General features: G+C 37.1%; 1 protein-coding gene across 3 annotated transcripts in view; it reads left to right on the forward strand.

Moving 5' to 3' along the window:
* Positions 1-25,974, forward strand: part of IL17REL (interleukin 17 receptor E like) — a 40,916-nt gene that overhangs the window by 12,041 nt on the left and 2,901 nt on the right. The window contains exons 2-15 of one of the 3 annotated variants that reach the window (XM_057378922.1): positions 5,805-5,832; positions 11,929-12,078; positions 12,829-12,938; positions 13,346-13,460; positions 15,068-15,112; positions 15,985-16,124; positions 16,330-16,401; positions 16,747-16,801; positions 17,468-17,631; positions 19,929-19,973; positions 20,603-20,660; positions 20,990-21,135; positions 23,640-23,699; positions 24,734-24,791. In XM_057378922.1, the coding sequence (XP_057234905.1) occupies positions 5,805-5,832; positions 11,929-12,078; positions 12,829-12,938; positions 13,346-13,460; positions 15,068-15,112; positions 15,985-16,124; positions 16,330-16,401; positions 16,747-16,801; positions 17,468-17,631; positions 19,929-19,973; positions 20,603-20,660; positions 20,990-21,135; positions 23,640-23,699; positions 24,734-24,791 (1,246 nt within the window). Of the gene's footprint in view, positions 1-5,804; positions 5,833-11,928; positions 12,079-12,828; positions 12,939-13,345; positions 13,461-15,067; positions 15,113-15,984; positions 16,125-16,329; positions 16,402-16,746; positions 16,802-17,467; positions 17,632-19,925; positions 19,974-20,602; positions 20,661-20,989; positions 21,136-23,639; positions 23,700-24,733; positions 24,792-25,974 lie in introns of all 3 variants that reach the window. The other 2 variants (XM_057378915.1, XM_057378930.1) reach the window with 2 other exon arrangements.

Genomic DNA, 25,974 nt, shown 5'->3' on the forward strand with positions numbered 1-25,974 from the left:
TGATGTCAAATCAAATACAGACGTTCCTTCTGAGAAAAGGTCTTTTGAGGACATGTATCAGCAGTACTAGCTCTGAATTTTTAACAAATCTGTATTTTCATATTATGTATATTAATCATTGCAATTTCTTTGGTTCTTGGTAAATATAACCACAGTTTTATTCACTTGCCAAGTGTATTTTGGAGGTCTATTAGTTTTCCTTTTCACCCACTTCCAATAACAAGCTTCTTTTGTATAAATAGTTGACCATGATGTAGCTAAGATTTCTTTCAGTGGGACAGGAATCATTATGTTATTACTGTGCTTTCTTTTACTGTAAAGAATTCTGTTTCCTTACTTTTGGTAAGCTAATACAGCCATGAGCTTTCTAAGAATATGAGGAAAGTTTTGTGCAGTTCCCATCCCCACCAGCATCAATGATATGTAAAGTGCAAAGCCATTATATCCTTTAGCTGTGAAAACAGCTCTGGAAAAAGCTAAAGTATACTCAGTTGTCTCCCTCTATGAAGTTATCCCTAGATAGTTTCTGGGGCTGAATGTCTCTGTGAAAGGAAACAGTGATTTGTTGGTGGTCTGTGGAGCTTATGACACAGATATAGCTCTGAATCCTCTCTGTTCCTTCCAAAGCTCTTAAATGGTACAGATCCATATAACTTTGACTGTGGATGYCCACTGCTCAAAGACCTTTTCTTTATGGAGGTGATTGAGATCACACTAACATTGCCAGGTTTTTTAGTGGAGGCCATGAGAAATCATTGGTTGTTGGATTGCTTACACAGGCAGGGGTCAGCAGCTCCCTCTCTCTGTTGGAGGACATGGCATGGTTGTGGGGCTCCCAACCGAGACAAAGATTAGAAGCACTTTACAAAGCACAAAATGTACCCTAATGTCTTCACAACTGTGTATGGTTCTGGTCACTCCATTTGGACAGAAACAATAAAGCAGAAGAAGCTGCTGAGAAGGGCAATGGTAGGAGGGAAAGTCTGGTTTGTTAGAGAGGAGTAAAAGAGCTTGGCTTTTAGTCTCACAGTAAAGCTGAGAAAGGTGTATTACTGGTTGTAGATAAATGAAAAATAAATTCCAGGTTGGAAAGCCTCTATTTAAGTGAAAAGATAATGCCCACTATCAGAAGTCAATAGAATCTAATAATTCTTATGTTTAAGTAAGAAACCAAAGGATTTATTGCTGGCAGACAACAGGGCTTCTGACACCTTGGCTCTCACAGGAGTGCACACAAAAGCTTGACTGATTTTAAAATATTGCTTCACCAGTTTTTGAAAGGGATTAGATGATATGGTGCCTGTGGTTATCAGGGGATTAGACCATGTGATCTGGGACATCCTTTCTGTTTATGTGTAGAATAAGATGGACTTTTGCATAGCATCTCCTCTCAATTGGAAATCAAAGAAGAACATGATTAAATTAATAATCTTTATTGGCCTTTTGGCTACAATTTGAACATGAATTATTACAAGCCCACCCTTTCCCTGTGTTGTAAAAATACATACAATCCCATGCTTGATTTTATTGGTGGTTAAAGAATAGAAATTATTAGAATAGAGACAAACATCAGAATATGATCATATTCCTTTCTCTCTACCTTCTTGGCAGCTGAATCTAAAAGTAGAGATGTAGGTAAGAGCTTTGGCAGTGAGGATCTCTTAAAAGGGGGGAAAACTCTTCATTCTACATTCACTGATTTTAATGTAGGTATCTTAATGAATGAACGTTAAATGTCTGACAACCTAGTCCCAACTAAAGAATACATTTTAAGGAATTTTCAGGCTTATTGCTATTCCTTACAGAGTTGTGGAAGAGCTGTCACCAACTCTTCTAAGAGCAAGGTACAACAGAACTAACAGGTAGACTGTGAACCCAAATTTTCCTCAGACTTTTTCATGCATGACAGAACATCCAGGGAAGAATTTCAACAATTCTGTACTTGATTCAGTGCCTAGAGATATGAGAGGAAATGGGAAGCAGATCTGATCTTTGTTTCTTTTTCTTGACAATTTTAATTCATGAAAACACTCTCTGTGCCCCCTAATCCAAGTCTTCCTCTGCTGATCTCACTTTTTTCTTTACAGTCGTTAGATGGAACAATGGGATATTACAATTGGCTTAGATTGAGGAGAAGTTGCTGTGCTAGCTAAAAAGCTGGCACCACATMTTCTATTCAGAATGCTGCACGTTGGTGGTGTCTGTTCAGATAACCTCTAGCTACAGTTGAGTAATACCACAAATGGRGAAAACCCCAGAGAAATAGGAAAATCCCTAACTGTTTGTGCATTGTGTAAGTATATTTTGCTTAGGCTCTTTGCCAAAGAAGATATGAATCAAAGGTTCTCCCTATATAGGAGTAAGATGTACTATCATGTTCAGGATCTTATTTTTGCATGAAAGATGCCCTCAGCATTTGTGAAAGGGGAAGAAAATTTCCATTCTGGTTTTAGTGTGTTGTGTTTTTCTATTGCACTCATCACTGAAAATTCCTGAAAACAAAAGATATAGAAAGTGGGAAAGGAACTTGGCTAATTCATTTGAGTTCTTCTTTCAGACAAATGGTCTCTTTGGACTATTTTGCAAAGTGATTGTAAAAGAAAATACCATTCCCACCCACTTGGTATTGTACAATAAAAAGAAAAACTTCTTAAAAAAATAAGAAAGTGGGCTGTGGCCAAATGTTGCTGTAACTGGCAAGTGTTTGTGCAAATGTTTGATAATTTATGTAAACCTTCCCCAACAACTCATCACCCAGAACACAAGCAAGTGCCCAAGAATGACAAAACATCTTACCAGAACAAAAGTCACTGAAGGATGTTTCTTTCTTTCACATGGAAAAGACGAGAAAATAAATGTGTTTCTTTCTTTCACATGGAAAAGACGAGAAAATAGCTCAGATGACAGTATTCCTCTATGCAATAGTGAAAACCAGTAATTAATTAGGATAGACTAGAAGGTATGAGAGATTTCTTTATCGTGCCACAGCCCCACAGAAGTGGGTGTTTTGTTTTCCCCCCCAATGTATGTAATTTCATTATTTTACATACAATTTTCATTTTTAGATGTCATAACGGGGATGTCCTTCTTTAATTAAAAGGCTGAATCCTTTGATTTTTGTGAATTTTTTTTTGTTTGATTCAATGGGATCTTGACCTTTCTAATGTGTTTTTGCACTAAGGTTGTAACCAGAAAGAATGCTTAGGAAGTTAGTTTAAAGATGCTGCTCTAAGAAATTTTGACTGGCAATCGGGAACTCTGTCAAGCCACCTAACCAGAATATTTTCAATAGTCTGTCTGCAACAGACAGAAGTAATTTGCTGAATTATCAGCCTCATGAGAGATTAATTTCTTCCAGTAAGTAATCACTGAGAAATTAGTTGATTTAGCAGCTAAGTTTTCTCAATAGAAAAGTGAGCTCCCTAACTTACTCACTTGATTTTTTGCAGTCATTTTGTTTATTTGCCTATTCCACTTCCTAGGGCCATAGAGAGCCTCAAGAGTTTTCCTGCAGCATACTCCAGCAGGATTTCATTAGAGATAATTCAAAATTAGGACTTTGAAACAGCAGTTAAAAGTCCAGTAATTTTATATGAGCTGGCATGTTCCACTTCTATTGGCTTTGTGTTGCACTGTATAATTCAGAAAACTATAGTCTTCTTTCTATTGATGATGGGAACATCAGCAAACTACCAATGAAGCTTATTTTGGGGGGAAGGGGACAGAAATAATTAATAAATAACAGGTATTTCCATGATACAGCAGAAATTAGGTCTTATCAGTTGCATTTTTCAGTTTTTCACAGGCATTTGAGGAAATTATAAAAGCAATGAAATAGTTTTAGWACTATTTCCCAGTTTTAGAACAGTTATGTAAAGAAGTTTGGTTTATTTTATAGAATTATAAAATGGCTTGGRTTGGAAGGGAACTTTAAAAGTCATCTAATCCAGACCCCTGCAGTGAGCAGGGGTAGCTCCAACTAGATCAGGGTGCTTAGAGCCCCATCCAACCCTTGAATGTTTCCAGGGATGGACCATCCACCACCTCTCTGGACAGCCTGTGCCAGTGTTTCACCATCCTCATTGTAAAACATTTTCTTCCTTATGCCAAATCTAAATCTACCCTCTTTTATTTTAAAACCGTTACCCCTTGTCTGGTTGCAACAGACCCTAATTTGAGTGTCAGTGTATTATACTGTAGATGCAGCCACAACTATAGCTTTAACAATGTCATAAATAATTTTTATAATATTCAGTCTATGAAARTATGTGACCATGTCTGTCTTACTACAAAATGTGGTTTAAAATACCACCTTTATGTGTTTGCACTTTTTTGAGTCASAGTAACAAACTGCCAACAGCAGAAGAGGACAACTTATGTCCAAAAGTGATTACTAAAATTTAAAAGTGCCAAAAAGGCAGAAGAACAGAAATGGGAATTGACATAGGTTAGATAGTGGTCTCTGGTTTTCCAAAGGCCTCCTTTAAGAAGGAGCTTATTTAGCTCAAATTAAAAGCTGCAGTGAAGGACAGGACACACTTGTCAGGTACCCCAAGGCAGAAGCCACAGGGAAGTGAGCATGCTGCCATTTCTTACCTGCAGCAGTAATGTGGTTTTTCCCTGCAGCAGTGTTTCTGAGGAGCACAGAATGCCCTGTGGATAAAAGTCTCCTGCAACATCGAGCAATAGTTGTTTTATGACCTGCTAATGCTTGCCCAGGTTGCAGCTTCTGTGTTTGTAAACAATTCAAGAACTTCTAAATGTCCACCAGAGGACTTTTAGTGGCTCCAAAACTTACAGACTGGCTTGTTGGCAAGGTCCTAGAATGTTTTAAAAGGACTGAGAGCTGGCATCCTTTTTGAGAGCCGAGGAGACAAGGTGGTGCCTTCTACTTTTGTGGGTGTGATAAAAGTATCTCTGTCAACAGGACACTGCTTGTAAAAGAAAGAAAATGGGAACATATATTCTGCATGCAAAAGAATACTGGTATATAAGGGCCATGCTAGAAATCTGAATGCCAGAACAGCAGCAAACAGTATTTGCTGGCTAAGCAATAGCCTTTCTTTAGAATGTCATGCATAGCAGTCAAACTAAGATTTGTTATTCTTGTACTCTACAAAATTTTACTGTGTGGTTCAATGTTTATTTTACTAGGAAAATGGATGTAGTCTCTCTGAAAGATAGCTGGAAGCTTGTTAAAATCTCAATGCCAGGTTCACTTTGCCTCTTACAAAGACACTTTCCCTCAAACACAATAAGTACTGTGGCTGAGTATATTAATTGTCAGTCTTCTAAGCCAGATGTCAGAAATAAAAGTCTTATTTCTAGACTTCATTTTCATTTTCATAATGCTTCCTTTCTAGTGGGATCTTCTAAAAATATATAATATTTAATAATGTTCTAGATATCTTCCATTATAAAATCACTGGGTTTCTTTGCTCTGGTATAAAGAAATCCATTGTAGAATTTAATGAAGCAATGCATAAACTTTCAGTCAGCTGGAAAGGCAGTACTTGATAAAATGATGTCTGTATTTGATGGAACTTGTTAGAAAAATTACACACTTCAGTAGGAATACTTGAAAATGAAGATAATGCTGATCATGTGTCCCTGTAAGTATCAGGCTGTCATATGCAGCACTGATGTTCTTTTKCCCTGTATTTGATTTTTTTTACCTTGAAAATTATTTCTGTTGTGGACTATGAATAGGTTTACCTGTTTAAGGTATGTTTCTATTTGTGTACAATGATTAAGTAATATTTATTGTTGCCTCAGCTTTTAAAGTATTTTGTTTCTGTTTGCAGGGGATTCATTGTAAAAGCAAACCTTCCGGTGAGTATATGTAATTCACATTTTTACTATGCTTGTTTTAAAGATTATTTATTAAAGATAATAAGTCTGCCATACTAATGACATCAGATCACTGTCATGACAGGGTATTTACCACCAGTTCTTTTGTACAAAGTATTGGAAATTGGTAGGTTTTGATAAATAATAGGTTAATAATGACTGCTTTATAATTTTCCTTATAATAGATGGTCATTGGGAAAATTTGCCAAGTAATTTCCCACATTTTTATTGCTTCTACTTATTATTGTTATTGTCTACAGTAATAATTCAGGATCTTGATTTACCTGAACTCTGAAGCCTCCATCAGTTACTCCTCCAGTGCACACAGTCATTTGCAGGGAAGTACAAGGCACCTGCCTCACGAATGGTTTCCCCTGAGAGGACACTCACTGTCCCTCCTGAGAGGATAATCACAGTCCTCCCTGAGAGGACAGTCACTGTTCCCCCTGAGAGGACACTCACATGTCCCCTGAGAGGACAGTCACAGTCCCCGCTGAGAGGACAGTCACAGTCCCCGCTGAGAGGACACTCAGTCCCCGCTGAGAGGACAGTCACAGTCCCCGCTGAGAGGACAGTCACTGTTCCCCCTGAGAGGACACTCACATGTCCCCTGAGAGGACAGTCGCAGTCCCCGCTGAGAGGACAGTCACAGTCCCCACTGAGAGGACAGTCACAGTCCCCCTTGAGAGGACAGTCACAGTGTCCCCTGAGAGGACAGTCACAGTCCCCCCTGAGAGGAGAGTCACAGTCACCCCGGAGAGGACAGTCCTAGTTGCAGGCACAGCTCTGAGCACTGCCTCTCCACAGTGCCTTTCTTGGATCCACATGGTAGAGAGTACATAGGCAGGCTGAAGATGCAATGCTGAGCCCAAGCACGTGAGATGCTGATGTCATGGGGCATGAGCTGACAGCTGTCAGGAGTCCTTACTCAGAATTCATGGCATTTATGGGACCTGTGTTGAGGTGGAGAGAAAGAATATGTGTATGGAAGGGATGCAGTTAAAAGTCCCACCAGAAAAGATCTCTAGTCTTCTGTCAGTGAGCAGCGTAAACCTTTGGTGGCTAGTTCAAGGGTTGTGAATGAATCTAGTTAGGATTAGGCAGCTGAGCTGGTAGTGCAGAAATCATGTGGAAAGTAGAAGAAGAARCAGGGGTATTGACCCTTGCTCTGCTCACTGAAGCATGTCTTCATGTCCTTGAGCAGTACAGGCTGAGAAAACTAAGCCCTTTGACCTGCTCCCAAAAGGAAGAATACCTGTAATTCTGTTGGTTATGAGTTAAAATCTGTGCTGAGTATTACACCAATGCAGATTTAGATAGTGTAGACTCACAGGTACCTCGAGGTGGTGATTCATTCCATCCATTTTAGGACAAGGTGATTTATATTCTGGGAGGGAGACGTGAGGGGTTGTCCGTCTTTTGACTGCAGAGCTGCTCAGAACACAGACCCAGCCCAGTTAAGGTTGGAAGGGGCCTCTGGGAGTCATCTGGTCCAACTCCTGATGCAGAGGCATGCAGATGATGCGCATAAGATAAGCTAGGTGTTTCACTCTTAACTGAAAGGGCACAGAAGGGTTTGTAAACTAAAGATCTATATCTTTGAAGATGATATACATAAGCTGGCTGTAGGTTTTTCAGGGCTGTCTGAAAAAAGACTTACCAGCTGTCTTTAACACAATTAACATGTAGAATGATTCAGCCTTACAGTGGTGATGAAAAAACTTTTTTTTGGTCTTCATCCTAATTTACTTGTGCAACAGTGGGTGTATACTCCTTTTCATGCTTCCTTTTCTATATTATTTTAAAAAATTAGTATTTGAGATAAAATTACCTTAAAAGACCTTAACTCTATAATAGAGGACCTTTGCAGTAGTCATTTCTTTTAGCTGCAACAAAAATACGACTTTATTCCCTTAAATTTGCAACCACCACCTCAGTAGTATTTGGCAACATGGCTTTGACTCTGCCTTCTTCCTTCTGCTCTTCTAGACTCTTTGGTAGTACATAAGAACTACTGTAGTATTTGAAATTCCCTGTGATAYATCCATACATTGAAAACAAAGTATCAATGATTTAAAAAAAAAATAATTTTCTGTAAATGTATTGGGCACAGTATATCACCATATTTTTTGATATCCTTGAAAGTTTGAAATGTTTGCTGAACACACAGCCATTAAACCCTTTTAATTTACTGTGCATTGCAATCTATTGTGAAAGAGAGGCTGTCAGTCTCAAATTTAATCAATTTCATAATTGCTGTAAGTAGTTTCAAGTAGTGAATTTTGGTACTTATTAACTGAAGTGCACCATGTGGTTATCGTAGAAGAGCATATCTACTTTGTTTATGAATTTTGTTGAATCATCCTAATGAACAGATGCAGCAGATACTGTGGTAAATCATATGCAAATAGGTTTGAAATACTACTGTAATTTATACTCATGGAATGATGTGCCAATGAAGCAATTCTAGTAGGCTTTAGAGATGCTCACAGATTTAGCTCTGTGTGTATCCTTAAGTAGTTCAGATTCTTACAATACTTGCAGGGAACACATATCAGATAAAAAAACAGTTAGGATTTTCTATTGGATGTTGTCCCAACCTTGTTATTAATAGGCTTTCTCTGCCTTTTTTTATTTTTTTTTTCATGCTGTTCTCCAATTTCATCTTCTTACCTGAGGCTTCAAATTATCCATCTAATTATTTCTATTGCATATTCATTGCTCAGCACTGGCTTCTATTATCCAACTGTGCATAAGGTGTGATTTGTTGTTGTGACAGTTCTAGGTTGATTGCTGCATCATCAGATTAAAAAATACTATCTGCTGTGGTTGAGCTGATGGCAAAAGCACAAGGAAATGTCTACATGCTGAATAATAAGCCTTGGTTTCTTTATGCCTGGGCGTATATGTATCCATAATTAAGGAACCTTTTATTTAAGCAACAATCTCTCTCTCATGTAGGGCTAATTACAGCTATTATTCATAAATACAAAATTTAGGTAAGATTTACTCAGCAGATGGTTTGTGTAGCAATATGTATCTTTATGTCTTCTGGGGTATAGATAAAACTACTTGTGTGAAAAGAAAAGTGGGGTGTGTTCCAGGTGAAAATATTTGAGGGGGGATTAAAAGATGATAAAGTAAGAGTTTACTGAAGAATTAGTCAGAAATGAGTCTCATACTCTGATGATTTATACAATGAAAATTATTTTCTGCCAGGTCTTCCTTGTATAATGTATTTACTGTAATCCAAAGCTAGTATCCTCATGCCTGATATGATCCATGTAAATTCTTATWAATGAGTTTTGCAGCATGTTTTGCAATTCTCAAAATGTATTATAAAATTAATAGAAAAAAAATCCATAGTGGAAGCACAATTTMATTTTATTCAGTGCATTACATATTTGTTGTCAGTTTGAAAGTATAAACTGATCAAGGTGAGCAGTAGGACAGGACAGGAGCCCCTAAAGCTGTGTTTGTGCATCTGCCTGATGCTGATTCGGTAATGCATCTGGGTTGACTTAGAATTCTCGTGAGATACTTCCAGCCCTGTGACATCTGATGATACCAAACCTCAGGCTGTAATAGTCAAGGACAAAATTCGACTAATTTGAATTTTTCCAAAAAATAAATWGGGTCAAAYGATATGGTCAAATATACCCAAACAGAATGTTTTGTAAAGAACTGTCAGCTTTGARTATACATATATACATATACATATATAAATGTCTACATACATTGCTCTTCCCTTAAATCACTTTTATGCAGACATGGGAATGGGTGAGGTTATAAGCCTGGATCAACAAATTTATGCCAACAGCCAAAAACTTAAGCAGAAACAGTTACTCCCAGATACTGTTGGGTATCCATAACTGCATTTCATATGATGCACTCAGGAAAATATCTTTTTGAGCAAAGAGAGAGAGCTAAAACTAATCATCACTTTTCACATTCTTAGTAATAGTTCTCAGGTAGTTCTGCAATATGATAAACTCCCAGTTAGTTGTGGGTGGATTAATTGAGTATTGTACAACAACTTTCCATCCTGAGATACCTTCAGGACTATTACACCACCCATTCTTGGAACATGGATTACAGTGTTCATATTGGGCTGCTGTGCAGTGTACTCTGAGGGCTGTCTCATCTCTGTGGAAATGTTTTTAAATTCTTCAAAAGTCAATGTATTCCAGCTGCTCTTAAAGCCTTATTTGTATATCTTTAATTATCTGTGGGTTTTTTTTTTGGTTTGCATAAATGGTCTTCTCTGGTTGCCAATATTTCTTTGGGTAATTCAGTTGACTTACKGGCTAGGTTGAGGTAGTTAAGTAACGTGCCCTTGTTTTCCCATTCTTTTATACTTGGTTCATACCAGCATATCCTGTTGACTCCAAAATACGCTCAGTAACACAAAACCAGGATAATGGAGTGGAGATTCAGGTGTGAAGTGTTTSTCTCTTCTGACTTGATATGTTTAACACAGGATTTATTTCTCCTGATACCAGGTGTGAGGGCACTTAAGGCCTAACAGATTTAAGCCAAGTGCCACATTTATGTAATCCTGTCTTCACATCCTGCAGTATCAGTATCCWTGACAGTGGGCTTCAGCTGCAACTGGACACTGGGAAATTGAGGATCTCAATAGATAGGAAGCCCTGTTCAGGTTAATTTAACTGTCAATCTTTAAATTTAGAGCRCTTTCCTTCATTGGAACGATTGGAGGGGTAAGTAGAGATAAGCTTTGTCTTTGTTCCTTCTCCACATCCTACCTTTCCTCTGTGAGAACTGTGGATGTGTTTTCCATGTGAGTCAATGAGCATCCACACTTGACAATAGTTCTTGGCTTGACATTGAGGGACGCACCCTTTCCTGATGGTTTCCATTAAGAGTCTTATCTTGAATTTTATGGCAAGTACAGTATTATGGCACTGCTGTTTTTTACTTTTCTCTTTGCCATACTTGATGAAGTCCTTCTAGGAGCATTTTGAACAGCATGACTAATATGAGTCAATTTTTTTCTATTTGTTCTTCCAGCCTCTCATCAGGGGAAAAAGAATGTTCAATAAAATACTTTGTTTTGCTTGGGTGGTTTTTAACTTTCATGCTATGTACTCAAGGGAGAAGGTTAGGAAATATTTCAAAGAAATTACTATGATGTAATTACAGCTGTAAAGAGGTGTGCTGCATTGCATTCCACGGAAGGGGATGCCAAGGGACAAAACCTAATTCCCTGGTTTGTTCTGATGGTTTCTTGAACTCCTAGTTTTTGGGACTAAAAATGGTGAATGTGAGGTAGAGATGCTCAAGAAATGCATTGGGGATTAAATCCACTCTACCAATATAAATTCATAAATAAATAACTTATTTCTGTGTAGGGCAGCCTGAGAAGTAGCAAGAGACGAAATATGCTAACTGATAAACTTTTGGGGCCTCAAGACTGTTTCTTCTTTTATACAAGCCTACAGTTTTAGCTCTGCACACCTATCTCCTAAGGCTTTGGAATGACTAAATTTCCATAGGGAAATAGAATGAGACATAGTAGCTGTGTACTGTGCCTACTGATTACTGTGTTCCGTGTCTTGAAGAAGGCGTAGATAATATTTATCCTGCTCTTGCTGTTCAGGTCTAAAGCAGAAAGAAATCCTGTAGTTGTGAGGGATTTTTCCATGACTAGGAATGCAATGGTGCCCTCTTGTGTGAAAGTGAAATTTTAACAGCAGTTGAGACCATCAGAAAATCCTAAAATTAAAATATTGCCTATGAGAGTGCTCAAAATATACAGGTAATKGTTTTGAAAAAAGTTTATATAAACTATTAGTTTAGGCATGACCTAGCAGATCTAGTTCATTAAAAACAGTATTAGTCTAACACCTTCCTAAGCCTGGAAATTTATTCCAACCCCCTAGATTGCTAGTGAARCCAACTACCTATGTTGGCTGCGTGAAAGTACTGGCTTTGCTGAAGTCAGTGGTGACTTTCTTACTGATTTCAGGAGAGCTGGAATTTTACCTTTGGTGCTTGCTCTCCCCCAGATATCCTGCATGCAATGAGGTTTCTCTGTCCTTGTGTTTGCTTTTGCAGGTGGCATTTTTAACAGTTTCTGCCATGATGCTCCTGCATCTTTGTCTTCTATGGTATTGAAAAGCATGAAGATCTCAACAGTGATGAAATGTGTCCAAGGAAGCCCATGCTCTCTTCATTTAAACATTAAAGGAACACTGAGTCTGGATGGTAGGAATCAGCTTTGCTAYTGAGCCCTTTCTGTTCACTTGTTTATGGCTGTCCAGCCACATTTTTTCCCACATTGTGTTACTTGGGACCAAGCTGTTTTCATGTCATGATATCAGAAAAATATTTTGTGAAAGCATTTTACTGTGAAACAGGATGAAGTCGTGGCCCTTCTCGAGGGAACAAGAACTGAGATAATGAATTCTGTCTTCCAATATAACACAAGTAACTTGTCCTCTGCCAGTGCCCCAAGCACTGCTGCCCTTTTCTTTCTTGCTTTGACATCCATGAAGGCACACACACAAATTCTGTCTGCTCTGCTAATCTGGACATGAGTAACTGCCCTGACAGAAGGAGAAACAATTTATTCATCTGAAGTTACAGTGCTGCACTAAAATAAAATGAAAGTGCACAAACTTTTTGTGCATAGTCTATTTTTACTAACACCTTGCTATTCATGTGCTTCATTTGTTAACATTTACATATTTCCTAGTTGCTTCACTCAGGGTTAATGTTGTTTTTTTTTTTTTTTTAAATTTGCATAATTAAATCTTCATTTATAGAAATTTGTATTAAATCCTTGTTTGTACTCCCGTGTGTGTTTATATATAAAGTCCCTTTTTAACAGAAAAAAATACATGTTCCTTACCCTTAGAAGAAAAGCTTATGATGTGGTATATTTTAATTTATATTTTTGGTCTTCTTAAAGATGCTTAAATTATATTTTTTAAATCTGTTCCTAACTCATTTCAGAGAATGTCCGTGGGCTGGAAATATGTTCTTTTTCACTGGACACACAGCAATCTCAGTGCAYAAATGTGAGATTCACTAGGAAAAAAAGCAAGATGCTTAATGGAAAGAAGGTAGACTCCTTTTTGGGAGGAAGTAATGTTTCATTTAACTGTTTGGAAGCCTTTGAAAAAAATATCTTTTGTATTTATCTTATTTTCTTCTTATTGACTTTGTGAAAAACTACAATCAAACTCCATAAGAAAGTGGCCTTTTATAATGTATAAATTCAATCCCCCGCCATTTCTGTACTTTTTCTGCTTAACTTTTGACAAGAGAAGCTGGCTCAGCAAAGCCTAATTTTCATATTAAGTTGTATTGCTTCTTTTACATTTTAATGCTACCTTATTGACTGCTTAATGCTGCTTGTAAATGTAAATAGATCTGAACAAAGAATATTTMTTGCTTAAATATCTTAACCAAAGGTTTTTATGTATATGGAAGTCATGCATGAACTTGAGTTTATAAATGTTTTAAACAGGTACAGGTACAATTCAATTGCATTGAAGTCAATGCAGCACAACACATCTATGTGACCATGACAACTGTGCCATATTACTGTGAAGTCAAGCTGAGTCAGGAATACTATGTTGAAGGTAGGAAAACACCTTAAATCAGATGTTTTTCAAGAAATATTTTTTAGAAAAACAAGAAAAACACCCTAAACCAACCCCCCAAAAAAACCCCTCAAAGGCAAAAGATGTCATGTCAAACATGTCCAAATCATGTTCTGGGATGCACTGACCTAACTGGTAGATGGTAGATCACGAATGCCAGGACCAGTCTTAGTCTATGTTTCAGTGATTTTTTATGTTAGCAAGTAAAGGTTCGCTTGCTATAAAACCCAGAGTTTATATCTAAAAGTATGTGGAAAACTGAACTACACTATGCCTTTTTCCCAGTTGCCCTTCTCTTGATTGGCACATGCTCTTTCTCTGCCCTCCGGTTTAGCACTGCCTGCTCTCTGTGCCTTAGAAGGAGCTTCTGCTTCTCTGMATGGGTGTGCCAGAGATGGTTTCAGAGGAAAGCTTAATAAGAAAGTCTATAGGAATTTAGTTTTAATTTCATTAATTAGCTTTTCTATTGCCTATTGATATGTAATTGGAGAAGATTAGGTAGCATTTTCCCATGTTTTTGGGGTGAAGTGCCTAAAAATTTTTTATAAGTCATGCCATGTGCATGATAGATTCAGCACCGTGGTCCAACAAAAACACAGTGTGACTGGGGAAGGAAAGAGCAAAAAAACCATGAGACTCCTTGTTCGATCCAGTGCCTGGGATTGTCCTGCCTTCCCATCTCCAGAGCCYATGGAAGGGTGGTTCTTGCCCTTTCCCCTTGGTACAGTGTCATTCATCCCTGCTATGCAGTTTGACACTGCATAGTAAAGCCAAAAAGTAAAGCCTTTTTGTGCCTAAAGAGCCTTTAATTTTTCTTGATAAATTATGATTGACCATTGAAGTATATATGTACTTTGTTAACAAAGAGGGGGGGGGAAACAAGGTTTTATAAAGCCCATTTTTAAGACACATTACCAGGATGAGTGATCAAATGAAAATAGGAAATATTTCTTGGTGGAAAAGAACTTTGTGGGGAAATGAGAGCAAAGTGCTGCTSTAATGCTGTGTTGTGCAAGGAGAGGTGAAAGCAGCACATGAAAATTTGCTCTAATATTCTTGAGTGTTTTGTTTTGGAGATAGGAATATCAGATGTTCTGAGAGTGTTGCCTGGCTTCTAATTCTGGTAAGGAGCTAGGAGTTAGATAGGGTGTTTCTTTCTAAACCTGCAGTCAGAATAGCAAAGATACAGAGTTATTGATAACAGAGAAATGAGTCTGGTAAATGACAGGAGTTGTATTTCAAGAAAAAAGTAACTGACATTAATATTATTGCTWAAAATTTTTGTTAGATTCTAGGCAAAAAATGTGGTGTTATATCCTCAACTGCAGCCTTGAACTGCTGGTGAGGTTCCTCAGTAGAAACCCCAGACTGGATAGTTCCTCAGGGCATATTGTGATATAATCTCTGTGTGTGAGGAGAGTACTTTCCTTTTTTTGCTATTTATCTAAAAGTGGATATGAATCTGCCTTTAAAAAGAGGGCTGAGAGAGGTTTCCTCCTGGGAATCTATTGGATAATTTGACAGTTTGTTTACACAGTTATATGAATAAAGAAGCACTGAGAAAACCTCTGGCTTCTATTTTACAGATTGCAGAAACAGTGATGTGGGAAAACATATTCCAGGTTGTTCAGGTGAGCTGATCTTCTGTGCAATTTAGAGCTGTGAGATATTTCTGGTGACATATACAATGACCTTTTCATGCATAAATAAGCAGGGAGAAAAAAGTATGATTTCCAACTACCACTACTTAAAATTACCATATAGTTGATAGGTAATGTTCTGAAAATGTATTTCTGTTGTAATATTGTATGTATTTCTATTGAAATAGTACATGGTAATATTCTGGAAATGTATTTATATTGAAAATGCTAAATGGCAGGTAAAGATTTTGGCAGTCTATTTGATTCTTAAACTTTTGGAAATAGGTTTGGGTCCTTCTAATGTGCTTTGGATCACTGGTTTTATGTTTTTGTTTTTTTTTTTTTTATAGACAGACCTCATTAAATAGATTGAAAATAATTTACCAAACTGTTGTACTGATTTTGGCATACCCATGAATACATATTAAAAATATCCTCCCACATATTGCATTTGTCTAACATAGTTGCACATATTCTCTTTGTAACAAAATTGCAATTTTGGGATAATCAGCCTTTATAGTAGTATTAGTGCATATATTTAAAATATTTGTACATGAACTATATAAGATTTCAAGTACTAAGATTGAGGTAAAATTGGTAGGTGCCTTGATGTCTCAGTATTACAAGTGCAAAGTTAATAATGTTGAATTAAAATTATTTCTCATAAAAATGAACTTGAGGACTATCAGGATATAAAAATAATAATAATTTCAAACATTCTAGATGAGAATCAATAGATTTTGAGTTTCATTTCTATCAAATTAGGATTTATATTCTGTACCTTTCATAAATATACAAAATAGTAATAATAAACTTATAAAGAAACAGACGTAATCATTTCATGCTTGATTTTTCTTTTTCAGCTGGAAAGTTAGATTATAATTTAGACAGGGCAAGGAAAATTGTAACAGTGAATGTATCCAACTTTCCCCGAGATCAAGATTATTATGTTCGCCTGTGCCACAAATGGTTTACCTGTGAAGATATTGGGGCATTTGCTGTGGTGAGTTAAACTCACAGTGGTTTGGGGAACTGGTGGGGGGTTACAGGTGGCAACGCTCATTAAGGTCATAGTTACAGGAAATGCCTTCTACATCTATATCTATCTATATCTATAACATATATATCTATCAGTATCTATATCTATCATTTAGCTTTATTAAAAGTCATTTACTGTCCTGGACTCATTACCATCTTTTTCATTTCAGATAAAAGGAAAGGAATCCTTTAAATCCGTTTCTCTGAAGTATTCTCAGCTRCTCCCCTGTCTTTGCATTGAGGTAATACAGTCTGGAATCTGGTATATATTTGTGTTTCTGGTTAAACAAATTTTATCAGGAATTTGTTCTAAGAAAGGAGAAAAAACCTGAAGAAAAATGTGCTAGACCCAAGTTTTTGACTAAGGCTTTTTTGACCTTAGGATTACATAAATGTAAAGAAGAGACTTGATGAACAATAAAATAAAAATATAGTACAAAACGTCTTTAAAGAGTTACTTCCAAAGCTTTCTAAGAAACACAGCATCCTTCTCTTTGGTGGAAAAGTTTTCTGTCACATTCTGCCTGGAATGTTAAAAACATGTGTGTCTGAGAATCTCTTACTAATGACCTCTTTTYGGGTTGTAGGGTTGGCTGGCAATTCCAGATGCAAGGAGGATACAGCTTTGCCCCTTTGAAAATGGCAAGTACTGTGTGATTACTCTTTATAGGAGTGATTTTCAGCAGCTCCAGTAGTATGTCACAATTTTAAATTAATCTGCAGTGAAAATAATGTGTTGCAAAACTTCAAGGAAATCATTATATTGATTTGTTTCACTGTRAGTAGATGGAATAACTTACTTGCAGACCAAATAGTCCACTAAGTCTATGCCAATATAAACACTAACTTTCTAGTAATTTCCCACATTTTCTAAAGTCACACACAAACTAGCCAGAAGGAATAAAAGCCTCTGAGGTCAGCTTAGAAATGATGTTAGAAGAGGGCATCAAGGAGACATTTGAGGAACGCATCTGATATCCAACTTAAGGGAGAGAGCAGGGAGTTGAAGTAGACAGCTAACTATATATGTGTGTTCCATGCTGAATGGGAAATTATTCACACAAATGCTCCAGCAATGTCAAAATTTGGTCTGAGATGTCAGCTGAAAAAGAAATTCTCTTATTTACACACATATGAAAGGAAATGTTTTACCAGGCAAATAGAAAAAAAGTGTGGCCTAAAAAGTGTTTTATTGTGTTAAGTCCAAGATTTTGGTTTAAAGCACATGTAGAAGTACCAAACTTACAAACAGTGTTGATTCATGTCTAGACATCTTGAATAATGTTTTCCCTCTCTCTTTGTGCACAGACACGCAGGTCCTGTGGGATAATATTGTTTATAACCCGTCAACACAAACTCTTGCTTGGGAGCCAGCCTGTCCTGTGCCTGTCATGGTTAACTTGTGCAGGTTCATCAAGTCGAATGACCATTGTGAAGATATAGAAAACTCTTACAAAAATTCTCCTGAGAAAGTAAGATCTATGTGGATTAATTCAAACTATGATATTGAAGGCCATCCCCAAATGGCATAAATAATGTGAAGAACTAGATTTTGGAATAAGAGCAGTTGAAATTCCTCTCCCCTGATACTTATAATTATTCATAATCACCATCTGTTCTTGTACACTAATCACATGGTTATTCAAAATGGTCACTGACTCATTATAAAAAAGTAAGAAGTGGAGATGACTGGGCAGTTAGTAATGTTTGTTAAATTCTTTGGGGTAAAAAGAATCTGCATTTTATTTATAGTTTATTTTATATCCCCTTTAAAGAGGGTGAGACAGACACCTGGACAGCTTGTCTGTAGATCGACATACTAGGTTGGAGGGATTTCTCTCTGATAGTAGCATCTTTTTTTTACTATCAYGAGACTTTATTGTAATTAGATCATATTTGGGTATATTTGGACATTTAGACATCTAAAATGTAAATGAGATGAAGCTAAATTTTTTTAAATATTTCTGAAGACATGAAAGTACTTTGGTGGGGCACAATTATTTTGGARTTAAGATCTTCCTGCAGTGTCTTCCTCAGCCTGGTCCAATGTCTTGAAATTGTGAGTGCTGAAATACTGTGTCCTTTAGTTCTTCCAGCACTTATTTTCTCTAGTTGAAAAGGGTTTTTGATGGCATGTATCTTGAATGGCTTAACAATTCAACCTGAAGTCTGATGATGCTGAGTGCTCTGGATTTTTGAGGTCATTAGTATTCATTTCATCTTGAAAAGTGAGTTTCAGGCTTGCCTAATTGTGGAGAGAAGGCAGTAAATGAAAGTAAAAACTGAAAAGGCAAATAAAATCAAATACAAAATATTTGATATATGTTGAAACTTTTGGATTATTATGATTATTCTTCTGATGACATGATTGGGGAAGGGGTGGGGCTGACTCAAGACTGTTGAATGCTTTTGTGATTAGGAGCWCCTGGCCAAGCCTTTAGTGATTGTTCAGATTCACCATTTTATGAGTTTCAACAAAGCTTTGATCTTAAAAAAACAGTTTWATTTAATTTTACATGTGAGAGATCCCTCTGAGATTAGTCATCTGCTGGTAACAAGTACAACTCATTGCTTGCAGTACAGAAACAGAAAAAAAAAAAGAAAAAATARAGTAAAATGAGGTCTGGCTGGTAATGGCTGTATGTGTTACCCATAACAGAATCCAGAATGAGTGTTTTTCTGTATTTACTCATTGCATGTAATGGCTGAACATTAATACCAATTATAGAACCTTAGAGTATCCTGAGTTGGGAGGGACCCATAATTATCGTCAACATTTATGGATAGAATGAATTCCCTTTTTTGTCCCCTAATTAATTCTAACAAGTTTGATATTGAATTTGGTCCATTTTTTGTACTGTAACCCTGAAAACCACTACTGTAGTGTGCTGGAAACTGCTGCATATTTCTCAGATAGGGCTTGCTGCCCTGTAAATCCACATGAGGCCACACACTCTAATATTGTGCACATGTACTTTGGCCCAAAAGTTACATCACTCCTCTTTAAAGAGGCTGGGGCTTTCTCTGAAAATAACAACGCTGTCTCAGGTCTGAATAGACTCCTACAGAAATATCTTCTGGGACCCTATTGTAGCTGTAACTGAGGATATATATTATGCTCTCAAAAAAAAACTTACAGGAAGGAAGTGTTTGGCCATGACAAGGACAGTATTGTGCTCACTCACTTGAGCAACGGTGTTTATTTAAGTAGAATCACTTATATGTGTAGTAATTGTTTATATAAGACAAGTCTTTTTATGGTGAGCCCTTGGTGGGTAAACAGTTGTTCAACAAGAAAACAACGTTTTCTGGATTGCACAARTGGATGTCTAAAACTCAGCCTACATTTCACTGTTTTGAAATACAAATATGGAAAACTGAAAGATTGCTCAACTGATGGTGGAACACTTTTGGGAATATGTTTAAGTGTTCTGCTGAGTTGTTAATGAATGGCAAATAAGAGGTTGAAACAAGATGACTGCGCAATCAGAACCTCGCATAAGCCACCGTGGAATCAATTAATTTAGCTGTAGTGGGTCAGGCTGATATAAAAAAGTGCTACATGTTGCAGATAAAAAGAAGCAAATGATTCAGTAATCCAAAGCAGCAGTTGTTTCTAATGATTTTATGTGATTAACTTCCTGGAATATTTATGAAGTAAACAAACTAGTTCTTTTCTCAGTAATCAGACCATGAAAGTTTTGAGTAACTGATTTAGTGAAACTAGTTAATAAAACTGGCTAATGCTGAGTGCTCTGTCTTCAAGCAGGTTAAATATTCTCGTGTGGACACTCACCCAAGACTTTGTATGAAGGTAAAGAGGTTTCTCTGTGTATTAACGGCCCTCTTTCTGTCTCTAAAAAAATGATGTTCTTTAGATCATTCTTTTGTTTCATAGCTCTGATGAATGGCTGACAATGAAGGCAAAGTGAAAGATTAGAGTAGAAGGTGATTGAAGTGCTACAGCAATGGTAYAGATAGGACACAGGTCAGATTGCGCCCTTCATTTCTTATGCTTAAGAAAAGCAGGAAAAAGTATTTTTGGCCAATGCAAACTCTGAAGAATGCAGTAAATTTAGCATACAAAGTTTTTCRTATTAAAAATTTGACAATAAAATGGTTGATGCAATTCACTTAATGTAGTATCCTTATTATTCTAGTTGAGAAAAAAAAAGCCAAATAAGGCTAATATGGGCATATTATTGTTTTCTTTTAGATTATTTTTGGGCCAGTGGAACCAGATTTCTGTAAAATATGCATGATTATAAATACCAGAGGAATTAGGTGATCTAATTTAAGTCAATGTTTGGAAGATATCATAAAGCAGGGAAGCTGTGAATTAATCTTCTGCAACTTTTTGGAATATCCTGATCATTACTAGTTGAATATTTTGCCAGATTGAAATGGAAAATTTGGTTTTCCTAACAGATTTCTCTGTTTCAGTTCACAACCAAACGAGGGTCTTGGGTTAAATGTCCATTTGCTCATGGAGAATTTCCAGGTAAATGTGTATTTTTAAATCTACATGACATTATATTGTGGAAAATATTAAAATCAGTCACTAGATATGAGCTGTTTCTGTTAAGTGAGGTGTTCACAACACTGTAAGTTGTAAATTCAAAGAGATATGACAGCTTTTTACTTCTGTGTATCCCCAGTAGATCTAGTGTTTATCAGTATAAAAAGTAACTTGTAGGAATCAAAGTAATTACTTGCATATCATTTGATAGCACTTAASAAATACAAAAAGCTTTTATTTTAGGCATAAATTTTAGAATATAATAGATGGTTCTTGTACATCTAAAAGTAAGTTTTTTCCCCTAATATCAGCCTGGAAAATGAGAACTGCTGCAGTTGCAGAACAAATTCAAGTTTTCTTCACATCCCAAACCAAGGCACAGTTCTCAGTGCTTGTGTGTAACAGGACACAGATGGCTCCATGTGAATCTCTTGGGATGCACCATTCAGTCTCTGTGGTTTGTATATATTATTTCTTAAACATTGTAAGACTTTTGAACATACCTAACTGCATTCATTTATTATTCCATTTATTATTCTGCAGCTTGAATCCATTAATGAACCATGTACATATTGGAACAATTACTGGAACATTTTAAAAGCATGTAGTTCTAGTTCTGATCTCACATTGAAACAAGAAATAAATAAAGATCCAGAAGTTAATGAGTCACATCAAAGGATGTGACTATTGAGCAGAACCTTAATATTCTTTTAATGTCATTTTTGTAGTGTGGTATTTGTATTATGTATATTGCAAATATTACTTTTAATATTTCAAATATGGGTCACTAATACAGCTGACCTGGCAAAACACACATCACACATGAAATGTAAAACTTGAGGCATCAATCCATAATGAACTCTAAATGTTACAGCTGCCAGTACAAACTCAACACRCAAAAAGAGTAAGTTTTCTGCCAAATTATCTTTTTGAGCCAGCTGATTGTGTGGCTACATAGCTGCTCTTCCAACAGAGTGAGGACAGAGTAGGAAAAGATTATGGGAGAGTGAGATTTCAGTTTCAGGCAGCAGCTAGTCATGAAATGACAGCCTCATTCCTCTTACAACTGAGTCTACACCTCACACATTTGCAGTGCAGCACTGTCGTTTGCCTTTGCCCTTTAACCCTGCCTATCAGTTACCTTGGCCCAGCCTGTGATGTATTGAGAGACATATTTGGAAAGTGAAGTCAAAGAGCAGAAGAGTGGCCGTAGCATTATTTTTCAAACAGGAGAATATGAGCAGGATAGACCCACCATACCTGTCCAGTTCAGCAGCCAGCTCCTCAGTAGTCTTATGTCCAACCCTAAACGTGTTCTCCTGCCACGTGCTCCACTGAGCAGGTACATCAGATGTTGTATGATGAATTTTGAGAAATTTGAGAAATCTAGATGTTGTGTATTGAATTTTTACTCCTGACCGTGCTTGTTGATTACACTGTAGGAACATGTGCTTTAGAAGACACAAGCATAGTTCCTATACTTGTCCTCTCTTTAAGATATATCCCAGCTGTACTTATTTGCCACTATATGCAGGGACAGACTGCAACTGTGCCTTTTTGAAGTACTTGTGATACTTTTAGTGAAAAGGGTACACGTAACAGGAGTTTGCTGWTAACAAGGCAGCTATGAACAAGGACTTCTTAAACTTAATAGGCTACACACTGCTGAATTTACTTTCTAATGCATCAGTTTAGATCTTTATTGCACCTCTGTTACTGAATGTAACAGAGCAGCTGTTAAAAGCAGAATTTCCCAACTCASCTTGAGCTGAGGACATGTGTAAATGTAAAATCATAACTTGCTTCTCCAGGAGATCCCAGAACTGAATAAGCATGGGGAAAGGCCTGGGAAAAAACAGCTATCCTAATCAACACAGACCACAGAGGGCATTGGTGGTTATATCAAGAGCCTGTCCTAATAGGAAAAGCTCTGGAAAATGCTGCTTTCCTGGCAGAGACAGAGATCTGTACAGTAGAGTAGAAGAGTTGCCAACCCTATGCTCAGGGAATGTCCCTTCAAGCAGTCTATTTCACATGRAATCTGTGGAGCTTATACTTTCTGGTTTTAAAGGTTTCCTGTGTGAATTGGTAAGTGCAAGAGGTAGTGATGGAGCACCAATAAATCACAGCTAGATATTGAAGTGTATGTTTCATGAAGGCACTGAGGCATTCAAAAATGCTGTTTTCTTCCCTCTGGTTCAAAGCTGTTATGCCCTCTGCTACTTTGGTGGAATGGGACCCCACATAAATCACATACAGTTCCTGCCTCAACACCATTAGCTGTATACACGAAGTTTTCATCAAGACCTAACTGTGTTCCCAGAATCTATGTTCATTCACTAACTACTAATTCCTCTTCAGTTGTGCATAAAAAAGAATATATTCACCTAATTTTCCCCAAAGTACGTTAGAGTTTGCCACACTGAAGAGTGGTGTAGGATTCATAGCTATTGGTGGAGTAACAAACATTATTTTGAGGACAAACCATAATCAATCAAATATTAAATGTCAAGCCAGTCATTTAGCACAATTTTACCCTAAGGCTCAACTTGTTCTCTGCATACAATGGCACAGGAAGTCCAGAAGAATTGTAAATACAAGGTCGTTCCCTGAACTCGTACACCAGGGAAAAGAAGTGAAGATGGTGTGAGGAAACAAACATGGTGTGAGCTGCCACAGCTGGGGGAGAGTGTCCTGCTTATGATGCTCCATAAAATGCAATAATGTCAGCCCTCTTCTTGTTCTGCCACGCTGTGCTTGGCAAGACTGTGATCAGCTGCTTATGGTCACTAAGATCTGGGGCTATCTCTGAAAAGAAATAACCTTCCATTAGTTTTCTAACACAATAGAACATTTAGCATTAATGGCAACCCAAGCAAAGAGCTAGAGAAACAGTATGTTTTCATTGTTCCAGGATATGGAAAATAGTATTTTTCAATTTCTGTTTTTTTTCTTCATCAGGAAGATTCTGTTTCAATCACTATATCACGGGAAATGTGTGGGTCAACAATTTGCATTCAGGTACGTGTATTGCTTTCACCAGGTACACTGTACAATGTAAACTAATAAACAAATCATTAGAAAGCCAAGCAAACCAGCAGGTGCTATCGCTGCTTCCTCCTCCCAGCTAAATCTGATTACTGCAAATCAAGTTGGCAAAGAGCATTATTTATACCTTGGTATGCTGCCCCCACCTCTCTTTAAGATGACATTAATTAACTGAGAAATTGCTCTCTGTGATCTTGGTTCTTTGTCAGTGGCAGATAAAAGGATACCATCAGGATATTGCTAATTCTGTCTTTTTATGTTCCTTCATTTAAAAAAAAAATCAACCTATCAAAAGATCCAAGTAAATCATAGATGAATTTTCAAAAATTGACATTGACTGGAAAAGGTGAGGCATATTGCAAACAGCAGAGCAAGTGCATGGCATCCTAGAATTAGCACTCATGAAAGCCAAACTGAATAAATTATTTCTGAATTTTTGCACACTATTTCCATAGCTGAACTTTATTAAGACAATTTATTAATAGAAAATGAGCATGGAGCTGATAGGTTTATTCCTCTMTGGAGTTAATGTCCTCAGCAGACATCGAGAAAACTGAAACTGAGAGTGGAGCTCTGAGGCTCCAGTAGGTGCCTTGGAAGGCTTTTCTCAATTCCACTTTCTGCTGCTGGGAAGAAAGAGGCAAGATGAAAGTGAGATTGGCAAATGCCTTCTGAGTAATGAGAGTAGTTGTTCTTTCCCTAGTGAGAAATGAAATTTGGTGTTAAGACTGTTATTTTCCTGCATAAATGATTTCTTTTTTAAGTARGACATTATTTGTCAAACAACAGAAACAAAAATTATGATTAGTTCTATCATTTAGAGAACTAAAAGTGATTACAATGCACTTATRTACACTAGACCAGCAATCTTCACATGTATTCATTTAAAACCCGATTTAAAATGCAGTCACTTGAGTAAACTAATAAAGCAATGTCATTTTGTCAACACAAGTGTTTAGTAACAGCTCTGCTGAAAGGGAATAAGCCTTAATTCTTTCTTTTAAAAGGGCTGGAGAACAGATGTAGATTATTCAGTTCCACTGCAGATCTGTGATACCTACTGTGGTAAGTACACATGGCAACTAAAGAAGCATTGGGTCTTCTTTCTGTAGAAGAGAACGTTTGAGGTGAAGTGTGTTTTCACTGGGAAAYCGAGGTGAGATTCACCTGGCTGAATGTAGATGTGCATGAGAGCTAGATGTGCTCAGATTCCTTTATAGACAATGCACTCATCCACCTCATGAGCTACTTTAATTAGCTTTGCAAGGGCAGCTCGTGTGGCTGGCTGCTGCCTGTGCTTCCTGGCTCAATTCTCCATCCTGTGCCAGGTTCTGTGTGTCACACCTGTATTTACCCTGCTGTCAGTACATGAGGTAACTGGTTAAAAACACACCTTGGCAAGAGGCACACAGTGCTGCCTTTGCAGTGATTGCAACACAGCCCTGCTGTCAGTTCCCTACCTCTGCAAATGGGACAGTAGCACTTCCCTCCRCTGCCCAGCAAGCAGAAGTTTGCTTCTGGGTATTATTATTATGATTTGAGGCACACTCAGATATGCCTATGGAGTTGGAATATTCCAAAATCTCCAAGCCCTGAAAGTAAGGCATTGTAGAATTTAGAGAGTTCTAAAGCTGTGGGGTTTATGGTGAAGAGTACAGGAGTGAATTGACTACTTCGGAACTAAAAAGTCTAAAAGGAATCATGCTGAGAGAAGCCTCAATTTGAGCTTTGCCAAAAACACTTCCCCAAATGCACATAACCAACCAACCTTCCCTTCCAGTTCACTTCAAATACAGTCAGTCGTGTGACAGATTCTCCCTGTTATCTAAAACCACCGGTCAGTTAACTACAGCTTTATATTTGGAAGCTTGATAATAAAAAGGAGGGAACTTGAATTTCTAGTCTGGATGTAGTTCCCTGTGCAATCATTTGTGTAATGCCAGTTCAGGTTTCTTCTCCACTGAAAAACTTGTAACAAGCTCACTCAAATCAATTAAATAATCAGAGTGTTGTGGTTCATGTAGTGTGAATGTATTTTCATTATTCATATTTTCCATTTAACAAAAGCAGAGTATGACAAAAGCATGTAAAATAAGTAACTAGAGATGGCAGTCTTGGAATTTCCTTATGCCTTATATTAGGAGAGAATGTGTCAGTGTAGTAAATGAAAATAGTAGAACATTGAAAGCTGACTGAAGAACTTTTTAGGCACAATATTCAATTTAAATGTTGAAAATTTTGTCAAAAG

The sequence above is a fragment of the Malurus melanocephalus genome, unplaced genomic scaffold (assembly GCF_030028575.1).
Source record: "Malurus melanocephalus ecotype Western Australia unplaced genomic scaffold, MMel_1.1 scaffold_11, whole genome shotgun sequence".
In the NCBI taxonomy this organism is placed as follows: Eukaryota; Metazoa; Chordata; class Aves; order Passeriformes; family Maluridae; genus Malurus; species Malurus melanocephalus.